The sequence below is a fragment of the Oncorhynchus nerka genome, linkage group LG14 (genome assembly GCF_034236695.1).
Source record: "Oncorhynchus nerka isolate Pitt River linkage group LG14, Oner_Uvic_2.0, whole genome shotgun sequence".
Taxonomy (NCBI): Eukaryota; Metazoa; Chordata; class Actinopteri; order Salmoniformes; family Salmonidae; genus Oncorhynchus; species Oncorhynchus nerka.
The window spans coordinates 18,846,088-18,865,611 of record NC_088409.1 but is presented as its reverse complement, the minus strand read 5'-3'; the positions used below and the strand labels follow the sequence as shown (position 1 = coordinate 18,865,611).

The 19,524-nt window shown below is 44.3% G+C and overlaps 1 protein-coding gene across 2 annotated transcripts in view; it reads left to right on the top strand.

Moving 5' to 3' along the window:
* cpne4a (copine IVa) overlaps window positions 1–19,524 on the top strand; it is a 156,610-nt gene that overhangs the window by 35,442 nt on the left and 101,644 nt on the right. For both annotated transcript variants that reach the window (XM_065027662.1, XM_065027661.1), the window contains exons 3-4: window positions 17,165–17,344; window positions 18,684–18,755. In XM_065027662.1, coding sequence (XP_064883734.1) covers window positions 17,165–17,344; window positions 18,684–18,755 — 252 coding nt within the window. The remainder of the gene's footprint in view (window positions 1–17,164; window positions 17,345–18,683; window positions 18,756–19,524) is intronic.

The window sequence follows — 19,524 nt, the reverse complement described above, 5'->3', positions numbered from 1 at the left end:
ACGCCTAGGTATTTGTAGTTGTCCACATATTCTAGATCAGAACCGTCCAGGGTAGTGATGCTGGACGGGCGGGTAGATGTGGGCAGCGATCGGTTGAAGAGCATGCATTTAGTTTTACTTGCATTTAAGAGCAGTTGGAGGCCATGGAAGGAGAGTTGTATGGCATTGAAGCTCGTCTGGAGGGTTGTTAACACAGTTTACAAAGAAGTGCCAGAAGTATACAGAATGGTGTCATCTGCGTAGAGGTGGGTCAGAGAATCACCAGCAGCAAGAGCGGCATCATTGATGTATACAGAGAACTGAGGACTGAACCCTGTGGCACCCCCATAGAGACTGCCAGAGGTCCAGAGGTGTAGGTAGAATATAATTGTGGGCACTTTTAATACCGTGTTGTTTGACATGACAACGAATGAAAATACCAGGGAGGAGTTATTGTGACAGGGTAGGAACTAATGTGTTGATAAGTGTTTCCTAGGAGACCTTATAATATTTGGTTACATTTAATGTAGCTACTTCATGTAGCTAACATATTCATGCTTTGTGTATTCCTCTTTGATTTAGAAGATACTGTTGCACAAACAACATGGTGATTTAGGTCTAAACCATCACTGGTATTATCAGGAAGTACAGCTAATTACGTTTGCTCTGATTCAGTACATTTATTAACTAGCTAGCCAGCTAAAGAGCGATTAGCATTAGAGGCTAACATAATTTAGGCCCAACTTGCTAAGAAAATACAAACTAGCTGTTTGCAGATATAAGAAACACAAAACAATAGTGTAATTATAAAACACTAGTGGATTTTCATAAAGAAGCAAGGTGAAAACAGCATCGTTGTCATCAACATTGTTGCATGTGCTGCATTGACCATAAAGACTGAACACGTGTCCCCTGGTCGAGGAACAACAAATGAGCTCCTTAAGTGACAGGGGGCGGGGCTAAGTCTGTGTGGAAAGCTGCATGGAGAGAGAGATGACTCAAGCAGCAAAGTAAACTATAAAAATGGGATGTTACACACTGTGTTTAACATTTAACAAACCAAACATTAAAATACCGTTATAGAAGGTAAAGTAAAAACCCAAGCCGGTCCGTGCATCAATACCGGTATATCGTAAAATACGGTATAGCACCCAGTCCTACCTTGAGAAAAGAACCGTATTGGTTTGACTCCTTGACTACCCATTTGAACTGTATTCTGGGTAACCAGACTAATAAATGTTGTTTTGGGTGGCACTTCTAACATCACTCATTGGTCTCATTGTTGAATGGCAGAATTACTGTATATGCAGCAATAATACGATGTTGTTCTGATTTCTGTAAAGTGGAGGTCTTGGGTTACTGTGAAGTGTACACTTGTCAAAGTGCTGGCTTTGACTCCTGTGAAGTGTACACTTGTCTCCACTCAGCTTGACTCTTCAGCACCAGATGTTGGCATGAGCTGAACATCTCTTTTGCGTTCGTAAGTTTGCTTTCCATCATTAATTGTAACACACACACACACACACACACACACACACACACACACACACACACACACACACACACACACACACACACACACACACACACACACACACACACACACACACACACACACACACACACAAACAAACAGTAGCTTCTGCTTCTCTCTCCCATTTCGTCACACGAGTTGCACTCATCTAGAAAAGCGTTATTGCGATGGTGAAAAGAGCCTAATCATTTGTGAGCAGTGTAATCACCTCTGGAGCATTAAGTTACACTATCTGATGTAGGAGGCGTGTCTGTGAACCCATTCAGACATCCCTGTCTGTAATGTGGCGATGAACAGACAGGATATTGGCATCCTGATGAAGCAGTACAGCCAAAGTGGGAACATTTGTCCTCCAGGTTCTAGTTTCAAAGGTTTAAGAAATCATTTAGATGTTTCTGAAGGTTTCTGAGAAGCCCTAGATTATAAACTAGTTGGTGGGACTTTCACTAACTGTTTTGATCTCATGATGGTCAGTTATCTAGGGTCATCTGTTACCTGTAGTGGTTCATATGAGCAATTACATTATACTCCACTTAGCTTTTAAAATGACTAACTAATGAAGAGGAGAATTATTGTAGCTGCAGAGCACAGAGAAGGTTGAAATGGTAATGTATGCAGGGTGGCATTTCCCAGCTCCACCGTGTGCCCCCGTGGGTCCTCCATTCTGCACGAGAGTCATATGAGAAAAGGCTAACGTTGATTAGCCTCAGGGAAACTACCTCTAACCCGCAGCCTGCGCTCTGACTGCCTAATGTGGAGGTGGGAATGTGAAATAATATTGAATTATATTATGTGATATGAATGAAATCAAACCCAGTGGCCACCAATGGGAGGAGTGAAGAGGAGGAACTGAGGAGAAATGTGGGATGCTAATGTGGGCTTGGTTGGTTATTTTGTGTGGGTTACGGACCTATGTTGAAGAAGGGAGAGAAAGATGAGAGACGTGAGAGAAAAATATATATACACACCTCTCGCTCTCACCCTCCCTCTGCATCCGTTCCAGACAGCGTTGGAGCCTGGTTGGTCCCGCTGGGTTTCAGGGAGATTCCTCTGGGACAGTCGCTTGACATTTTTGGGCCGTCTGAAGTGCTTGCTGTAAAATCAGGTCTCTCTCCCTCCTCATATCAATGTTGGCACCATGGCAACACAACAATGAGGCTGAAGTGTTATAGCACGGTAGAGTCATTAAGCTTCACCGCACCAGAAGTACTCGGAAAAAGTTTATTTTTAGAGAGCAGCCTTTTAACAGGCTTGTCTGAGAAATGCAATTATCTGAGCTACTGTATGTTTGGGTGTTTAACACGCGTGGTGGAATAACTTCTCTTGTCAAAGTAGACCCTCCTTTCTTTTCCCATATCTCCTCTGCTCTGCTCTCCTCCTCTGCTCTGCTCTCCTCTCCTCTCCTCTCCTCTCCTCTCCTCTCCTCTCCTCTCCTCTCCTCTCTCCTCTCCTCTCCTCTCCTCTCCTCTCCTCTCCTCTCCTCTCTCTTCATCTTAGAGACTCTCCTCTCCTCTCCTCTCCTCTCCTCTCCTCTCCTCTCCTCTCCCTCTCCTCTCCTCTCCTCTCCTCTCCTCTCCTCTCCTCTCCTCTCCCTCTCTTCATCTTAGAGACCCTGCTCCCCTGCTCTTCTTTCTCTCTCTTCATCTTAGAGACCCTGCTCCCACTCTCCTCTCTCCCTCTCTTCATCTTAGAGACCCTGCACCTTCTCTCCTCTCTCTCTCTCTTCATCTTAGAGACCCTGCTCCTCCACTCCTCTCTCCTCTCTCACTCTCTTCATCTTAGAGACCCTGCTCCTCCTCTCCCTCTCTTCATCTAAGAGACCCTGCTCCTCCTCTCTTCATCTTAGAGACCCTGCTCCTCCACCCTCTCTTACTCTCTCCTCTACACTCTTCCTCTCTCCCTTCTCCTCTCATCTCTCATACTCTCTTCTTAACCTCTCTTCCTCTCTCCTATCTTCCTCTCTTCTCTCATCTCTTCTCCTCTTTTCCTATCTTCCTAGCTCCTCTCTTCCTCTCTCCTCCCTCTCTTACTCGTCACTCTTCTCCTCTCTTCCACTCTCCTCTCCTCTCTCCACTCTTCCTCTCTCCACTTTCCCACTCTTCCTCTCCCCTCCTCTCTCCTCTCCTCTCTCCTCTCCTCTCTCCTCCTCTCTCCTCTCCTCTATCATCCTCTCTTCCTCTCTCTTCTCCTCTCCTTTCTACATTTTTCCTCTCTCTACTTTTCCACTCTTCCTGTCTCCTCTCTCCTCTCTTCTCTCCTCTCTCCTGTGTCTCCTCTCTTCTTCTCTTCCTCTCTCCCCTCTTCTTCTCTCCTCTCGTCTCCACTCTGCCACTCTTCCACTCTTCCTCTCTCCTGTCCTCTCCTCCTCTCCTCTCTTCCTCCTCTCCTCTCTCATCTCTCCTCCTCTCTCCTCTCCTCTCTCATCTCTCCTCTCCTCTCTCCTTCTCTCTTCCTCTCCTTCTCTCTTCCTCTCTCTTCTGCTCTCCTTTCTACATTTACCCTCTCTCTACTTTTCCACTCTTCCTGTCTCCTCTCTCCTCTCCTCTCTCCACTCTCCTCTCTCCTGTGTCTTCTCTCCTGTCTCCTCTCATCTCTCCTCTCTTCTCCTCGCACTGTGGAGTCAGGAGGGGATCTGGTCATGTCTTCCTACTCTTTCTGTGCAATGTTGCATTCTGGGTAGGTGCCAGAGCTAGAGAATAAGGCAGATGTTGCTATGGTGACCAGGGAACATCTGTCTGGAGCTACTAAATGGGCTGGTGATGTTTTCACAACCTTTTCACCATCCGGTGAGGGAGAGAGAGCCTGCTCTCAGGGAGAGATGGAGTGCAAAAGTGGCCCCTTAGAAAATGTGTTTATTTTGTTCAATTAGGTACATTACAATTTTCCCTTTGTTAAATAAATGCTTTGTTTTCAAAGTCAGTGCAGTTGGACAGGTGTGGTCTGATGTCTAATACGTGGTACATTGGATCAAAGGGATTCATTGAAGGGTTATTCCATGTGAAAATGGGACAAAAATGTCCAACAACAACAAAACATTTCCTTTCTATTGTTGGGAGGATCTAGAACACAGAGAGGCCTTTACTCTAGCCTTGTGCCACATGCCAGACCTCTAGATTCCCCTCTATAGGAGACACATGGCTATTACAAGAGGCTGACACAGAGAGGCCTTTACTCTAGCCTTGTGCCACATGCCAGACCTCTAGATTCCCCTCTATAGGAGACACATGGCTATTACAAGAGGCTGACACAGAGAGGCCTTTACTCTTTACTCTAGTCCTTCTATTGTTCTCTGTCTGTGCTTCTACTATAGATCCTTCTATTGTTCTCTGTCTTACTGTCTGTTAGGTCCTTCTATTGTTCTCTGTCTTACTGTCTGTTAGGTCCTTCTATTGTTCTCTGTCTGTGCTTCTACTATAGGTCCTTCTATTGTTCTCTGTCTTACTGTCTGTTAGGTCCTTCTATTGTTCTCTGTCTGTGCTTCTACTATAGGTCCTTCTATTGTTCTCTGTCTTACTGTCTGTTAGGTCCTTCTATTGTTCTCTGTCTTACTGTCTGTTAGGTCCTTCTATTGTTCTCTGTCTTACTGTCTGTTAGGTCCTTCTATTGTTCTCTGTCTTACTGTCTGTTAGGTCCTTCTATTGTTCTCTGTCTTACTGTCTGTTAGGTCCTTCTATTGTTCTCTGTCTTAGTCTGTCCTTCTATTGTTCTCTGTCTTACTGTCTGTTAGATCCTTCTATTGTTCTCTGTCTTACTGTCTGTTAGGTCCTTCTATTGTTCTCTGTCTTACTGTCTGTTAGGTCCTTCTATTGTTCTCTGTCTTACTGTCTGTTAGGTCCTTCTATTGTTCTCTGTCTTACTGCCTGTTAGGTCCTTCTATTGTTCTCTGTCTTACTGCCTGTTAGGTCCTTCTATTGTTCTCTGTCTTACTGCCTGTTAGGTCCTTCTATTGTTCTCTGTCTTACTGTCTGTTAGGTCCTTCTATTGTTCTCTGTCTTACTGCCTGTTAGGTCCTTCTATTGTTCTCTGTCTTACTGCCTGTTAGGTCCTTCTATTGTTCTCTGTCTTACTGCCTGTTAGGTCCTTCTATTGTTCTCTGTCTTACTGCCTGTTAGGTCCTTCTATTGTTCTCTGTCTTACTGTCTGTTAGGTCCTTCTATTGTTCTCTGTCTTACTGCCTGTTAGATCCTTCTATTGTTCTCTGTCTTACTGTCTGTTAGGTCCTTCTATTGTTCTCTGTCTTACTGTCTGTTAGGTCCTTCTATTGTCCTTCTTACTGCCTTTAGGTCCTCTATTGTTCTGTCTTACTGCCTGTTAGGTCCTTCTATTGTTCTCTGTCTTACTGTCTGTTAGGTCCTTCTATTGTTCTCTGTCTTACTGCCTGTTAGGTCCTTCTATTGTTCTCTGTCTTACTGTCTGTTAGGTCCTTCTATTGTTCTCTGTCTTACTGTCTGTTAGGTCCTTCTATTGTTCTCTGTCTTACTGCCTGTTAGATCCTTCTATTGTTCTCTGTCTTACTGTCTGTTAGGTCCTTCTATTGTTCTCTGTCTTACTGTCTTACTGCCTGTTAGGTCCTTCTATTGTTCTCTGTCTTACTTCTGTTATAGATCCTTCTATTGTTCTCTGTCTTACTGTCTGTTAGGTCCTTCTATTGTTCTCTGTCTTACTGTCTTACTGTCTGTTAGGTCCTTCTATTGTTCTCTGTCTTACTGTATGTTTGGTCCTTCTATTGTTCTCTGTCTTACTGTCTTACTGTCTGTTAGGTCCTTCTATTGTTCTCTGTCTTACTGCCTGTTAGGTCCTTCTATTGTTCTCTGTCTGTGCTTCTACTATAGATCCTTCTATTGTTCTCTGTCTTACTGTCTGTTAGATCCTTCTATTGTTCTCTGTCTTACTGCCTGTTAGGTCCTTCTATTGTTCTCTGTCTTACTGTCTGTTAGGTCCTTCTATTGTTCTCTGTCTTACTGTCTGTTAGGTCCTTCTATTGTTCTCTGTCTTACTGTCTTACTGTCTGTTAGGTCCTTCTATTGTTCTCTGTCTTACTGTCTTACTGCCTGTTAGGTCCTTCTATTGTTCTCTGTCTGTGCTTCTACTATAGATCCTTCTATTGATCTCTGTCTTACTGCCTGTTAGGTCCTTCTATTGTTCTATGTCTTACTGCCTGTTAGGTCCTTCTATTGTTCTCTGTCTTACTGCCTGTTAGGTCCTTCTATTGTTCTCTGTCTTACTGCCTGTTAGGTCCTTCTATTGTTCTCTGTCTTACTGTCTGTTAGGTCCTTCTATTGTTCTCTGTCTTACTGCCTGTTAGGTCCTTCTATTGTTCTCTGTCTTACTGCCTGTTAGGTCCTTATATTGTTCTCTGTCTTACTGCCTGTTAGGTCCTTCTATTGTTCTCTGTCTGTGCTTCTACTATAGATCCTTCTATTGTCCTCTGTCTTACTGCCTGTTAGATCCTTCTATTGTCCTCTGTCTTACTGCCTGTTAGATCCTTCTATTGTCCTCTGTCTTACTGCCTGTTAGATCCTTCTATTGTCCTCTGTCTTACTGCCTGTTAGATCCTTCTATTGTTCTCTGTCTATGCTTCTACTATAGATCCTTCTATTGTTCTCTGTCTTACTGCCTGTTAGGTCCTTCTATTGTTCTCTGTCTGTGCTTCTACTATAGATCCTTCTGTCCTCTGTCTTACTGCCTGTTAGGTCCTTCTATTGCTCTCTGTCTTACTGCCTGTTAGATCCTTCTATTGTTCTCTGTCTTACTGCCTGTTAGGTCCTTCTATTGTTCTTTGTCTTACTGCCTGTTAGGTCCTTCTATTGTTCTCTGTCTGACTGCCTGTTAGATCCTTCTATTGCTCTCTGTCTTACTGCCTGTTAGATCGTTCTATTGTTCTCTGTCTTACTGTCTGTTAGATCCTTCTGTTTCTCTCTGTCTGTTCTTCTACTATATATCCTTCTACTGTTCTCTGTCTTACTGCCTGTTAGGTCCTTCTATTGTTCTCTGTCTTACTGCCTGTTAGGTCCTTCTATTGTCCTCTGTCTTACTGCCTGTTAGATCCTTCTATTGTTCTCTGTCTTACTGTCTGTTAGGTCCTTCTATTGTTCTCTGTCTTACTGCCTGTTAGGTCCTTCTATTGTTCTCTGTCTTACTGCCTGTTAGGTCCTTCTATTGTTCTCTGTCTTACTGCCTGTTAGGTCCTTCTATTGTTCTCTGTCTTACTGCCTGTTAGGTCCTTCTATTGTTCTCTGTCTGTGCTTCTACTATAGATCCTTCTATTGTTCTCTGTCTTACTGCCTGTTAGGTCCTTCTATTGTTCTCTGTCTTACTGCCTGTTAGGTCCTTCTATTGTTCTCTGTCTTACTGCCTGTTAGATCCTTCTATTGTTCTCTGTCTTACTGTCTGTTAGATCCTTCTATTGTTCTCTATCTTACTGTCTGTTAGGTCCTTCTATTGTTCTCTGTCTTACTGTCTGTTAGGTCCTTCTATTGTTCTCTGTCTTACTGTCTTACCTGTCTCTGTCTTACTGTCTGTTAGTCTTACTCCTTTAGGTCCTATTGTTCTCTGTCTTACTGTCTGTTAGGTCCTTCTCTTATTGTTCTTCTATTGTCTTGTTAGGTCCTTCTATTGTTCTCTGTCTTACTGTCTGTTAGATCCTTCTATTGTTCTCTGTCTTACTGCCTGTTAGATCCTTCTATTGTTCTCTGTCTTACTGTCTGTTAGGTCCTTCTATTGTTCTCTGTCTTACTGTCTGTTAGGTCCTTCTATTGTTCTCTGTCTTACTGTCTGTTAGGTCCTTCTATTGTTCTCTGTCTTACTGTCTTACTGTCTGTTAGGTCCTTCTATTGTTCTCTGTCTTACTGCCTGTTAGATCCTTCTATTGTTCTCTGTCTTACTGTCTGTTAGGTCCTTCTATTGTTCTCTGTCTTACTGTCTGTTAGGTCCTTCTATTGTCTTACTGTGTTAGGTCCTTCTATTGTTCTCTGTCTTACTGCTGTTAGGTCCTTCTATTGTTCTCTGTCTTACTGCCTGTTAGGTCCTTCTATTGTTCTCTGTCTTACTGCCTGTTAGGTCCTTCTATTCTATTGTTCTCTGTCTTACTGCCTGTTAGGTCCTTCTATTGTTCTCTGTCCTTCTATTGTTCTCTGTCTTACTGCCTGTTAGGTCCTTCTATTGTTCTCTGTCTTACTGTCTTACTGCCTGTTAGGTCCTTCTATTGTTCTCTGTCTTACTGCCTGTTAGGTCCTTCTATTGTTCTCTGTCTTACTGCCTGTTAGGTCCTTCTATTGTTCTCTGTCTTACTGTCTTACTGCCTGTTAGGTCCTTCTATTGTTCTTGTCTATTGTTCTCTGTCTTACTGTCTGTTAGGTCCTTCTATTGTTCTCTGTCTTACTGTCTTACTGTCTGTTAGGTCCTTCTATTGTTCTCTGTCTTACTGTCTGTTAGGTCCTTCTATTGTTCTCTGTCTTACTGTCTTACTGTCTGTTAGGTCCTTCTATTGTTCTCTGTCTTACTGTCTGTTAGGTCCTTCTATTGTTCTCTGTCTGTTCTTCTACCATAGGTCCTTCTATTGTTCTCTGTCTGTGCTTCTACTATAGATCCTTCTATTGTTCTCTGTCTTACTGTCTGTTAGATCCTTCTATTGTTCTCTGTCTTACTGCCTGTTAGGTCCTTCTATTGTTCTTACTGCCTGTTAGGTCTTCTATTGTCTTACTGCCTGTTAGGTCCTTCTATTGTTCTCTGTCTTACTGCCTGTTAGGTCCTTCTATTGTTCTCTGTCTTACTGTCTTACCTGTCTCTGTCTTACTGCCTGTTAGGTCCTTCTATTGTTCTCTGTCTTACTGTCTGTTAGTTCTCTGTCCTTCTATTGTTCTCTGTCTTACTGTGTTAGGTCTTCTATTGTTCTCTGTCTTACTGTCTGTTAGGTCCTTCTATTGTTCTCTGTCTTACTGTCTGTTAGTCCTTCTATTGTTCTCTGTCTTACTGTGTTAGGTCCTTCTATTGTTCTCTGTCTTACTGCCTGTTAGGTCCTTCTATTGTTCTCTGTCTTACTGCCTCTTCTACTGTCTTACTGTCTTACTGTGTTAGGTCCTTCTATTGTTCTCTGTCTTACTGTCTGTTAGGTCCTTCTATTGTTCTCTGTCTTACTGCCTGTTAGGTCCTTCTGTTAGGTCTTCTGTCTTACTGCCTGTTAGGTCCTTCTATTGTTCTCTGTCTTTCTCTGTTAGTCCTTGCCTGTTAGGTCTATTGTTCTCTGTCTTACTGCCTGTTAGGTCCTTCTATTGTTCTCTGTCTTACTGCCTGTTAGATTGTTCTCTTCTTACTGCCTGTTAGGTCTTCTTACTGCCTGTTAGATCCTTCTATTGTTCTCTGTCTTACTGTCTGTTAGGTCCTTCTATTGTCTCTTACTGTCTGTTCTTCTATTGTTCTTAGGTCCTTCTATTGTTCTGTTCTCTGTCTTACTGCCTGTTAGGTCCTTCTATTGTTCTCTGTCTTACTGCCTGTTAGGTCCTTCTATTGTTCTCTGTCTTACTGCCTGTTAGGTCTTACTGTCTTACTGCTGTTAGGTCCTTCTATTGTTCTCTGTCTTACTGTCTGTTAGATCCTTCTATTGTTCTCTATCTTACTGTCTGTTAGGTCCTTCTATTGTTCTCTGTCTTACTGTCTGTTAGGTCCTTCTATTGTTCTCTGTCTTACTGCCTGTTAGGTCCTTATATTGTTCTCTGTCTTACTGCCTGTTAGGTCCTTCTATTGTTCTCTGTCTGTTCTTCTACTATAGGTCCTTCTATTGTTCTCTGTCTTACTGTCTGTTAGATCCTTCTATTGTTCTCTGTCTTACTGCCTGTTAGATCCTTCTATTGTTCTCTGTCTTACTGTCTTACTGCCTGTTAGATCCTTCTATTGTTCTCTGTCTTACTGCCTGTTAGGTCCTTCTACTGTTCTCTGTCTTACTGTCTGTTAGGTCCTTCTATTGTTCTCTGTCTTACTGTCTGTTAGGTCCTTCTATTGTTCTCTGTCTTACTGCCTGTTAGGTCCTTCTATTGTCCTCTGGCTTACTGCCTGTTAGGTCCTTCTATTGTCCTCTGTCTTACTGCCTGTTAGGTCCTTCTATTGTTCTCTGTCTTACTGCCTGTTAGGTCCTTCTATTGTTCTCTGTCTTACTGCCTGTTAGGTCCTTCTATTGCTCTCTGTCTTACTGCCTCTCAGCAGCCAATTAAAGCCTGCCTGAAGCTAAATTGCTGAACCAAAAAAAATGCAACATTACAATAGATATCATTATTTCTGCATTGTGTCCCTCTCCCCTCAGAGGAACATGTATTGAATAACATGGTGGTAGATGTATTGAATAACATGGTGGTAGATGTATTGAATAACATGGTGGTAGATGTATTGAATAACATGGTGGTAGATGTATAGAATAACATGGTGGTAGATGTATTGAATAACATGGTGGTAGATGTATTGAATAACATGGTGGTAGATGTATAGAATAACATGGTGGTAGATGTATAGAATAACATGGTGGTAGATGTATTGAATAACATGGTGGTAGATGTATAGAATAACATGGTGGTAGATGTATAGAATAACATGGTGGTAGATGTATTGAATAACATGGTGGTAGATGTATAGAATAACATGGTGGTAGATGTATAGAATAACATGGTGGTAGATGTATTGAATAACATGGTGGTAGATGTATTGAATAACATGGTGGTAGATGTATAGAATAACATGGTGGTAGATGTATAGAATAACATGGTGGTAGATGTATAGAATAACATGGTGGTAGATGTATTGAATAACATGGTGGTAGATGTATAGAATAACATGGTGGTAGATGTATGGTGGTAGAATAACATGGTGGTAGATGTATTGAATAACATGGTGGTAGATGTATAGAATAACATGGTGGTAGATGTATAGAATAACATGGTGGTAGATGTATTGAATAACATGGTGGTAGATGTATTGAATAACATGGTGGTAGATGTATAGAATATACTAGTGGCAGTCGGTGCCATTTAAGATGAGGGAGGACAATATATATTTTTATTAGCATGGCCTTATTTCTATTGTAGCATATTGGATTTTATTTTAACTAAGCAAGTCAGTAAAGAACAAATTCTTATTTTCAATGACAGCACAGGAACAGTGGGTAAATGCCTTGTTCAGGCAGAATAGCAGATTTTTTACCTTGTCAGCTCTGGGATTTGATCTTGCAACCTTTCAGTTACAAGTCCAACCCTGTAACCACTTGGCTACCTGCTGCCTGTCATTCACATTCCATTCACCTAGCTCAATGTAACAGCGATAGGGTTTAGGCTACTACGTGATGCTCTAATTATCCCCATACTCATCATGAGGTTGCTACAACCTAGCCTATGAATTTAAGTTTTCAAGTGCAAAGGTTGCAAGAAATTTGAGTAATTGGATGACAGACAGAGACACATTAAATACCTTCTTGCACACTCTTGCCTTCATCTAGCCGATCTAGGGTGTTGTAATTAGTCCAACCGTTGCAAACAACAGTTTCCTTTGGACAGATTCAAGTATGTTTATCCCCATTTTGTTCCGTTTAATATATTTTTTCAACAGAATGAATATACCACTGATCGGACGCAAATGTAACCAGTGCTTTTCTGCACCGATGTAACTCTGCGTTGTGTTGGTTGATTGACACTATAGACGTGGACTTTGGAGATCAGGTAGTTTTAATCAAGCAGAACTCACTCTCTGCATCCTGCATCTGCATCCAAAAGGAAATAAAACATTTGTAGAGCACATATGTTCTGAGAATCGTGGCCTCTTTCTACAACAGATGCACAATAGGAGGGCCTGTCTGTCTGTCTGAGCTAGCCATCGTTCACACATACAATAGCCTGCTAATACCTTTTTTATTTGATTTGATTAGCCCTTTTTCTCCCCAATTTCGTGGTATCCAATTGTTGTAGTAGCTACTATCTTGTCTCATCGCTACAACTCCCGTACGGGCTCGGGAGAGACGAAGGTTGAAAGTCATGCGTCCTCCGATACACAACCCAACCAGCCGTATTGCTTCTTAACACAGCTCGCATCCAACCCGGAAGCCAGCCAAGCCCTCCCTGACCCGGAGGACGCTAGGCCAATTGTGCGTCGCCCCACGGACCTCCCGGTCGCGGCCGGTTACGACAGAGCCTGTGCGCAAACCCAGGGACTCTGATGGCACAGCTGGCACTGCAGTACAGTGCCCTTAACCACTGCGCCACCCGGGAGGCCCGCCTGCTAATACCTTAGCTAGCTATTAACCACATGTTGAATTCAGAATGTTGATATCATCCTAAAAAGTACAATTACAAGTGCATCTTAACAATACCATCCACTTATGAGTAACCTCTAAATATACATCATTATTCATGAACAAAACACTGTGTGTATGACTTTGTACTTCAAATAATCTAACTTTTCTGAAGACAGAAAAAGCGTGCCTACCTCTCATAGTTCATCAAAATGATTTGAGCAGGAGCACGCCGGGCAAAACGTAAGTACACACTCCCCTTCTCCCAGGATGCACCGCAGGGCAAAACGTAAGTACACACTCCCCTTCTCCCAGGATGCACCGCAGGGCAAAACGTAAGTACACACTCCCCTTCTCCCAGGATGCACCGCAGGGCAAAACGTAAGTACACACTCCCCTTCTCCCAGGATGCACCGCAGGGCAAAACGTAAGTACACACTCCCCTTCTCCCAGGATGCACCGCAGGGCAAAACGTAAGTACACACTCCCCTTCTCCCAGGATGCACCGCAGGGCAAAACGTAAGTACACACTCCCCTTCTCCCAGGATGTACCGCAGGGCAAAACGTAAGTACACACTCCCCTTCTCCCAGGATGTACCGCAGGGCAAAACGTGTACACACTCCCCTTCTCCCAGGATGTACCGCAGGGCAAAACGTAAGTACACACTCCCCTTCTCCCAGGATGCACCGCAGGGCAAAACGTAAGTACACACTCCCCTTCTCCCAGGATGCACCGCAGGGCAAAACGTAAGTACACACTCCCCTTCTCCCAGGATGCACCGCAGGGCAAAACGTAAGTACACACTCCCCTTCTCCCAGGATGTACCGCAGGGCAAAACGTAAGTACACACTCCCCTTCTCCCAGGATGTACCGCAGGGCAAAACGTAAGTACACACTCCCCTTCTCCCAGGATGCACCGCAGGGCAAAACGTAAGTACACACTCCCCTTCTCCCAGGATGTACCGCAGGGCAAAACGTAAACACTCCCCTTCTCCCAGGATGTACCGCAGGGCAAAACGTAAGTACACACTCCCCTTCTCCCAGGATGCACCGCAGGGCAAAACGTAAGTACACACTCCCCTTCTCCCAGGATGCACCGCAGGGCAAAACGTAAGTACACACTCCCCTTCTCCCAGGATGCATAATAACAAATCAACACATTAATATATGAACCTGGTGAAATTCACATAATACTTTAACAACTGTTACACAAACACATTTCACTCCCATATTTATTTATTTGACCTTTATTTAACTAGGCAAGTCAGTTAAGAACAAATTCTTATTTTCAATGACAGCCTAGGAACAGTGGGTTAACTGCCTTGTTCTGGGGAAGAACAACAGATGTTTTACCTTGTCAGCTCTGGGATTTGATCTTGCAACCTCTCGGTTACTAGTCCAACACTCCAACCACTAGGCTACCTGCCGCCCCATATACAAACAGCATGATCATTTTGATCGTTGGATAATTCCTTCTCACATCTACGCTCTCTCCTTCTCTCACATTTCCCTTTGCTTGTGGACTTCAGTGCACAACACATGAGCTTTCTGTGACTAGGCAAAAAAAACATTCCAAGCTAAACCTTCATATCATAACTGCTACACACAGCCTACATCATTATCACCTATTTAGCTAATGTCAAATCTGTAGAAAACGAACGCATTAGTAAACCTGCTACAATCATGCTGTACAGTGCAGCAAGCAGTTTAGCAGTTACACCGCAAACCCCGGTGGAAATAAATAAATTAAACCTAAAAAGCTTACCTTGACTTGGAAGAGTTCCAGTATTGGATAGCATAGCCAGCTAGCTAACATAGCATCCCTCTCTGTTTGAGCCGGGTGACCGGAAACATGACCGAATACAAACAGTGTAGCTATTCCCTCCGCAAGGCAATCAAACAAGCTAAGCGTCAGTATAGAGACAAAGTAGATTCGCAATTCAACGGCTCAGACACAAGAGGTATGTGGCAGGGTCTATAGTCAATCACGGATTACAAAAAGAAAACCAGCCCAGTCACGGACCAGGATGTCTTGCTCCCAGGCAGACTAAATAACTTTTTTTGCCCGCTTTGAGGAGAATACAGTGCCACTGACATGGCCCGCAACCAAAACATGCGGACTCTCCTTCACTGCAGCCGACTTGAGTAAAACATTTAAACGTGTTAACCCTCGCAAGGCTGCAGGCCCAGACGACATCCCCAGCCGCGCCCTCAGAGCATGCGCAGACCAGCTGGCTGGTGTGTTTACGGACATATTCAATCCATCCTTATCCCAGCCTGCTGTTCCCACATCCTTCAAGAGGGCCACCATTGTTCCTGTTCCCAAGAAAGCTAAGGTAACTGAGCTAAACGACTACCGCCCCGTAGCACTCACTTCCGTCATCATGAAGTGCTTTGACAGACTAGTCAAGGACCATATCACCTCCACCCTACCTGATGTAACCTGATGTGAAATGGCTAGCTAGTTAGCGGTGGTGCGCGCTAAATAGCATTTTAATCAGTGACGTCACTTGCTCTGAGACCTTGAAGTAGTGGTTCCCCTTGCTCTGCAAGGGCTGCGGCTTTTGTGGAGCGATGGGTACCGATGCTTTGTGGGTGACTGTTGTGTGCAGAGGGTCCCTGGTTCGCGCCCGGGTATGGGCGAGGGGACGGTCTAAAGTTATACTGTTACACTGACACCCTAAACCCACTCCAATTTGCTTACTGCCCAAATAGGTCCACAGACGATGCAATCTCAACCACACTGCACACTGCCCTAACCCATCTAGACAAGAGGAATACCTTTGTGAGAATGCTGTTCATCGACTACAGCTCTGCATTTAACACCATAGTACCCTCCAAACTCGTCATTAAGCTCGTGACCCTGGGTCTCGACCCCTCCCTGTGCAACTGGGTACTGGACTTCCTGACGGGCCGCCCCCAGGTGGTGAGGGTAGGTAACAACATCTCCTGTTGTCCTCAACACTGGGGCCCACAAGGGTGCGTTCTGAGCCCTCTCCTGTACTCCCTGTTTGGCCACGACTGCGTGGCCATGCACGCATCCAACTCAATCATCAAGTTTGCGGACGACACTACAGTGGTAGGCTTGATTACCAACCATGACGAGAGTGTGGTGTCAGGAAAATAACCTCAACGTCAACAAAACAAAGGAGATGATTATGGCTTTCAGGAAACAGCAGAGGGAGCACCCCCCTACCCACATCGATGGGACAGTAGTGGAGAGGGTAGTAAGTTTTAAGTTCCTCGGCGTACACATCACAGACAAACTGAATTGGTCCACCCACACAGACAGCATCGTGAAGAAGGCACAGCATCACCTCTTCAACCTCAGGAGGCTGAAGAAATGTGGCTTGTCACCAAAAGCTCTCACAAACTTCGATGAAGAAGGCTGCACAGTACTGTCTTTTATCGATGGCGGTTATGATATTGTTTAGGACCTTGAGCGTAGCTGAGGTGCACCCATGACCAGCTCGGAAACCAGATTGAATAGTGGAGAAGGTACGGTGGGATTCAAAATGGTCGGTGATCTGTTTATTAACTTGACTTTCGAAGATTTTAGACAGGCAGGGCAGGATGGATATACAGTGGGGAGAACAAGTATTTGATTCACTGCCGATTTTGCAGGTTTTCCTACTTACAAAGCATGCAGAGGTCTGTAATTTTTATCATAGGTACACTTCAACTGTGAGAGACGGAATCTAAAACAAAATCCAGAAAATCACATGTATGCTTTTTAAGTAATTCATTTGCATTTTATTGCACGACATAAGTATTTGATCACCTACTAACCAGTAAGAATTCCGGGTCCGTAGGTTTTGTTTTGGAGTAAATGTTTAGAGAGGAGGGGGAAGCAAGCTGTCCTCCGTCTACACCATGGTGCTACCCTACAGAGTGCTGTTGAGGCTACTGTAGACCTTCATTGCAAACAGTGTATTTTAATTAATTATTTGGTATTTTAATTAAATATTTAGTTTAGTTTTATCTTAAAGTGATAACTTTTTAGATGTTTCACTATTTTATTTATTTCTGAAATTCAATGAGGATGATGGTCCTCCCCGTCCTCCTCTGAGGAGCCTCCAATGGAATAAACCCACTGAGCACACACTCATTCTCTCTCTCGCTCTCTCTCTCTCTCTCTCTCTCCCTCCCTCCCTCTCTCTCTCTCTCTCTCTCTCTCTCTCTCTCTCTCTCTCTCTCTCTCTCTCTCTCTCCCTCCCTCTCCTCTCTCTCTCTCTCCTCTCCCTCCCTCTCTCTCTCTCTCTCTCTCTCTCTCTCTCTCTCTCTCTCCCTCCCTCCCTCTCTCTCTCTCTCTCTCTCTCTCTCTCTCCCCTCTCTCTCTCTCTCTCTCTCTCTCTCTCCTCCCTCCCTCTCTCTCTCTCTGCAGGTTGACAGGACAGAGGTGATCCGTAGCTCTATAAGCCCCACCTTTTCTAAAGTCTTCACCGTGGACTTCTACTTTGAGGAAGTACAGCGGCTACGTTACGAGCTCTATGACATCAGCAGCAATCACAACGGCATCAAGGAGGCTGACTTTCTGGGGGCCATGGAGTGCACACTGGGACAGGTGTGTTCTCACGGCAACGCCACACTAACTCCGACACGCTATCTCTGACACAAAGCTAAGTGCTAAGTGCTAATGCTGGACCGAGCTGAACTTAGAGACCATTAAAAGCAGTTAGCAGAGGCTTTTTAGTAGACCCAGTGAGACTGTTTACTCAGGAAAGACAACACCTACCTCTCACCCTCCCTCTCTGCATGGGTCATTTCCTGTAACTTAAAAAAACAAGCAAGTTAAGTGGTTTCGTGGCAGTTGGTCGGGCAGTGTAGCGTGTTTTTATATCAACCCTTTTCCCCCTGGCAAAAGGGAGCTCTCTCTCTCTGTAATGTTTGCATACAGTCAGTCTCCAGTAAAATGACATGCCACGTGCAAATAGCAATAAGGCACGTAATGAAATAATCCCCCAGACTTTCATTAAGAGTGTTTTGCTACATGCAGCTGTCGGCTGAAACAGTTGGCGTCCGGTACGCCAGCGGGCCTGGAATGTTTGAGCCTTCTGAGCCTCTCTCTGGTAGTATTGTGTGTCTATGCCAACAGCAAATGATTCTTCCCCACCACTGCTGACACATGGTTCATAGGCCCTGCTCTCTTCATCTAGTTGTACTGAGGAATTCTCCAGAAACTCATTTCATGTGTTATGAACTCCAGTATTTAGTTTGAGTTTGATCCAAGTTTCAAAGTACCACTCTCTGCCTCCCTCTCTCCCCCTTCTCTCTCTCTCTCTCTCTCTCTCTCTCTCTCTCTCTCTCTCTGTCTTTTCCTCTAACTCCTGGGAGATGTTCATATGGATGAGCTGTTCATTTTGTTCCACTCTGTTGTGTCTACAAGGAGACGGTGGGACTGTGGGTACATCTCAATGCAAATAAGAGGCATCATTTAGAAACACCATATATTGTGAATAGGATTCGCCAAGGGGTTTTACTGTATTTCTACAGTTTTACTTCATATTTTATTCTCAAAATCATCCAATAGACCTACTGTACCATGCAAAAATTCCAGCATTGAGAATTTACTGAGAGGGCTTTGAACCTTTACAAAGACTCTCACATTGCATCTTACTTGCATAATGTGGAACGCCTCACAGCATCCAATTATTTTATGGCATCTTTCCAGCGTGTGTTTACGGCAAAACTTCTCGTCAGAACTCCCCAACCTCACCCTATACAACCACACTCTATTTTCCTTCAGACATTTGTGCAAAACTCTTCATTTTTTTCTTTCTTTATTTTTGACTGCCGGTGATTCCCTCTTCCCAGTTTCCCCCCTCTGGTTCTCCTGAGTTGCTGTGTTGTTGATGTGAGGCACCGAGTCAGGGGAGTCTCACCTCTTATCTCTCTCCAAACAGATTGTGTCCCAGAGGAAGCTCACCAAACCACTGCTCAAACAGGGCAGCACAGTGAGCAAGTCCTTCATCATGGTAAGGCCCCTGTCTGTCACCTAGCTCCCTCTCTCTCTCTGTCTGTCTGTCTGTCTGTCTGTCTGTCTGTCTGTCTGTCTGTCTGTCTGTCTGTCTGTCTGTCTGTCTGTCTGTCTGTCTGTCTGTCTGTCTGTCTGTCTGTCTGTCTGTCTGTCTGTCTGTCTGCCTGTCTGCCTGCCTGCCTGCCTGCCTGTCTGCCTGTCTGTCTGTCTGTCTGTCTGTCTGTCTGTCTGTCTGTCTGTCTGTCTGTCTGTCTGTCTGTCTGTCTGTCTGTCTGTCTGTCTGTCTCTGTCTAAAGCACAGCAAAGGTAACTAAACTTAATGACTATCACCCCATAGCACTCAACTCTGTCATCACGAATTGCTTTGAGAGACTAGTCAAGGATCATTTCACCTCTACCTTACCTACCACCCTAGAGCCACTTCAATTTGCTTACTGCCCCAATAGATCCACAGACGATGCAATCGCCATCACTCTGCACACTGCCATATCCAATCTGGACAAGAGGAATACCTGTGTAAGAATGCTGTTAATTGACTACAGCTCAGCATTCAAAACCATAGTACCCTCCAAGCTCGTCATTAAGCTTGAGGCCCTGGTCTGAACCCCGTCCTGTGCAACTGGGTCCTGAACTTCCTGACTGGCCGCCCCCAGGTGGTAAAGGTAGGAAACATCACCTCCACTCCGCTGATCCTCAACAAGGGTGCGTGCTCAGCCCTTTCCTGTGCTCCCTGTTCACCCATGACTGCATGGCCAAGCACGCATCCA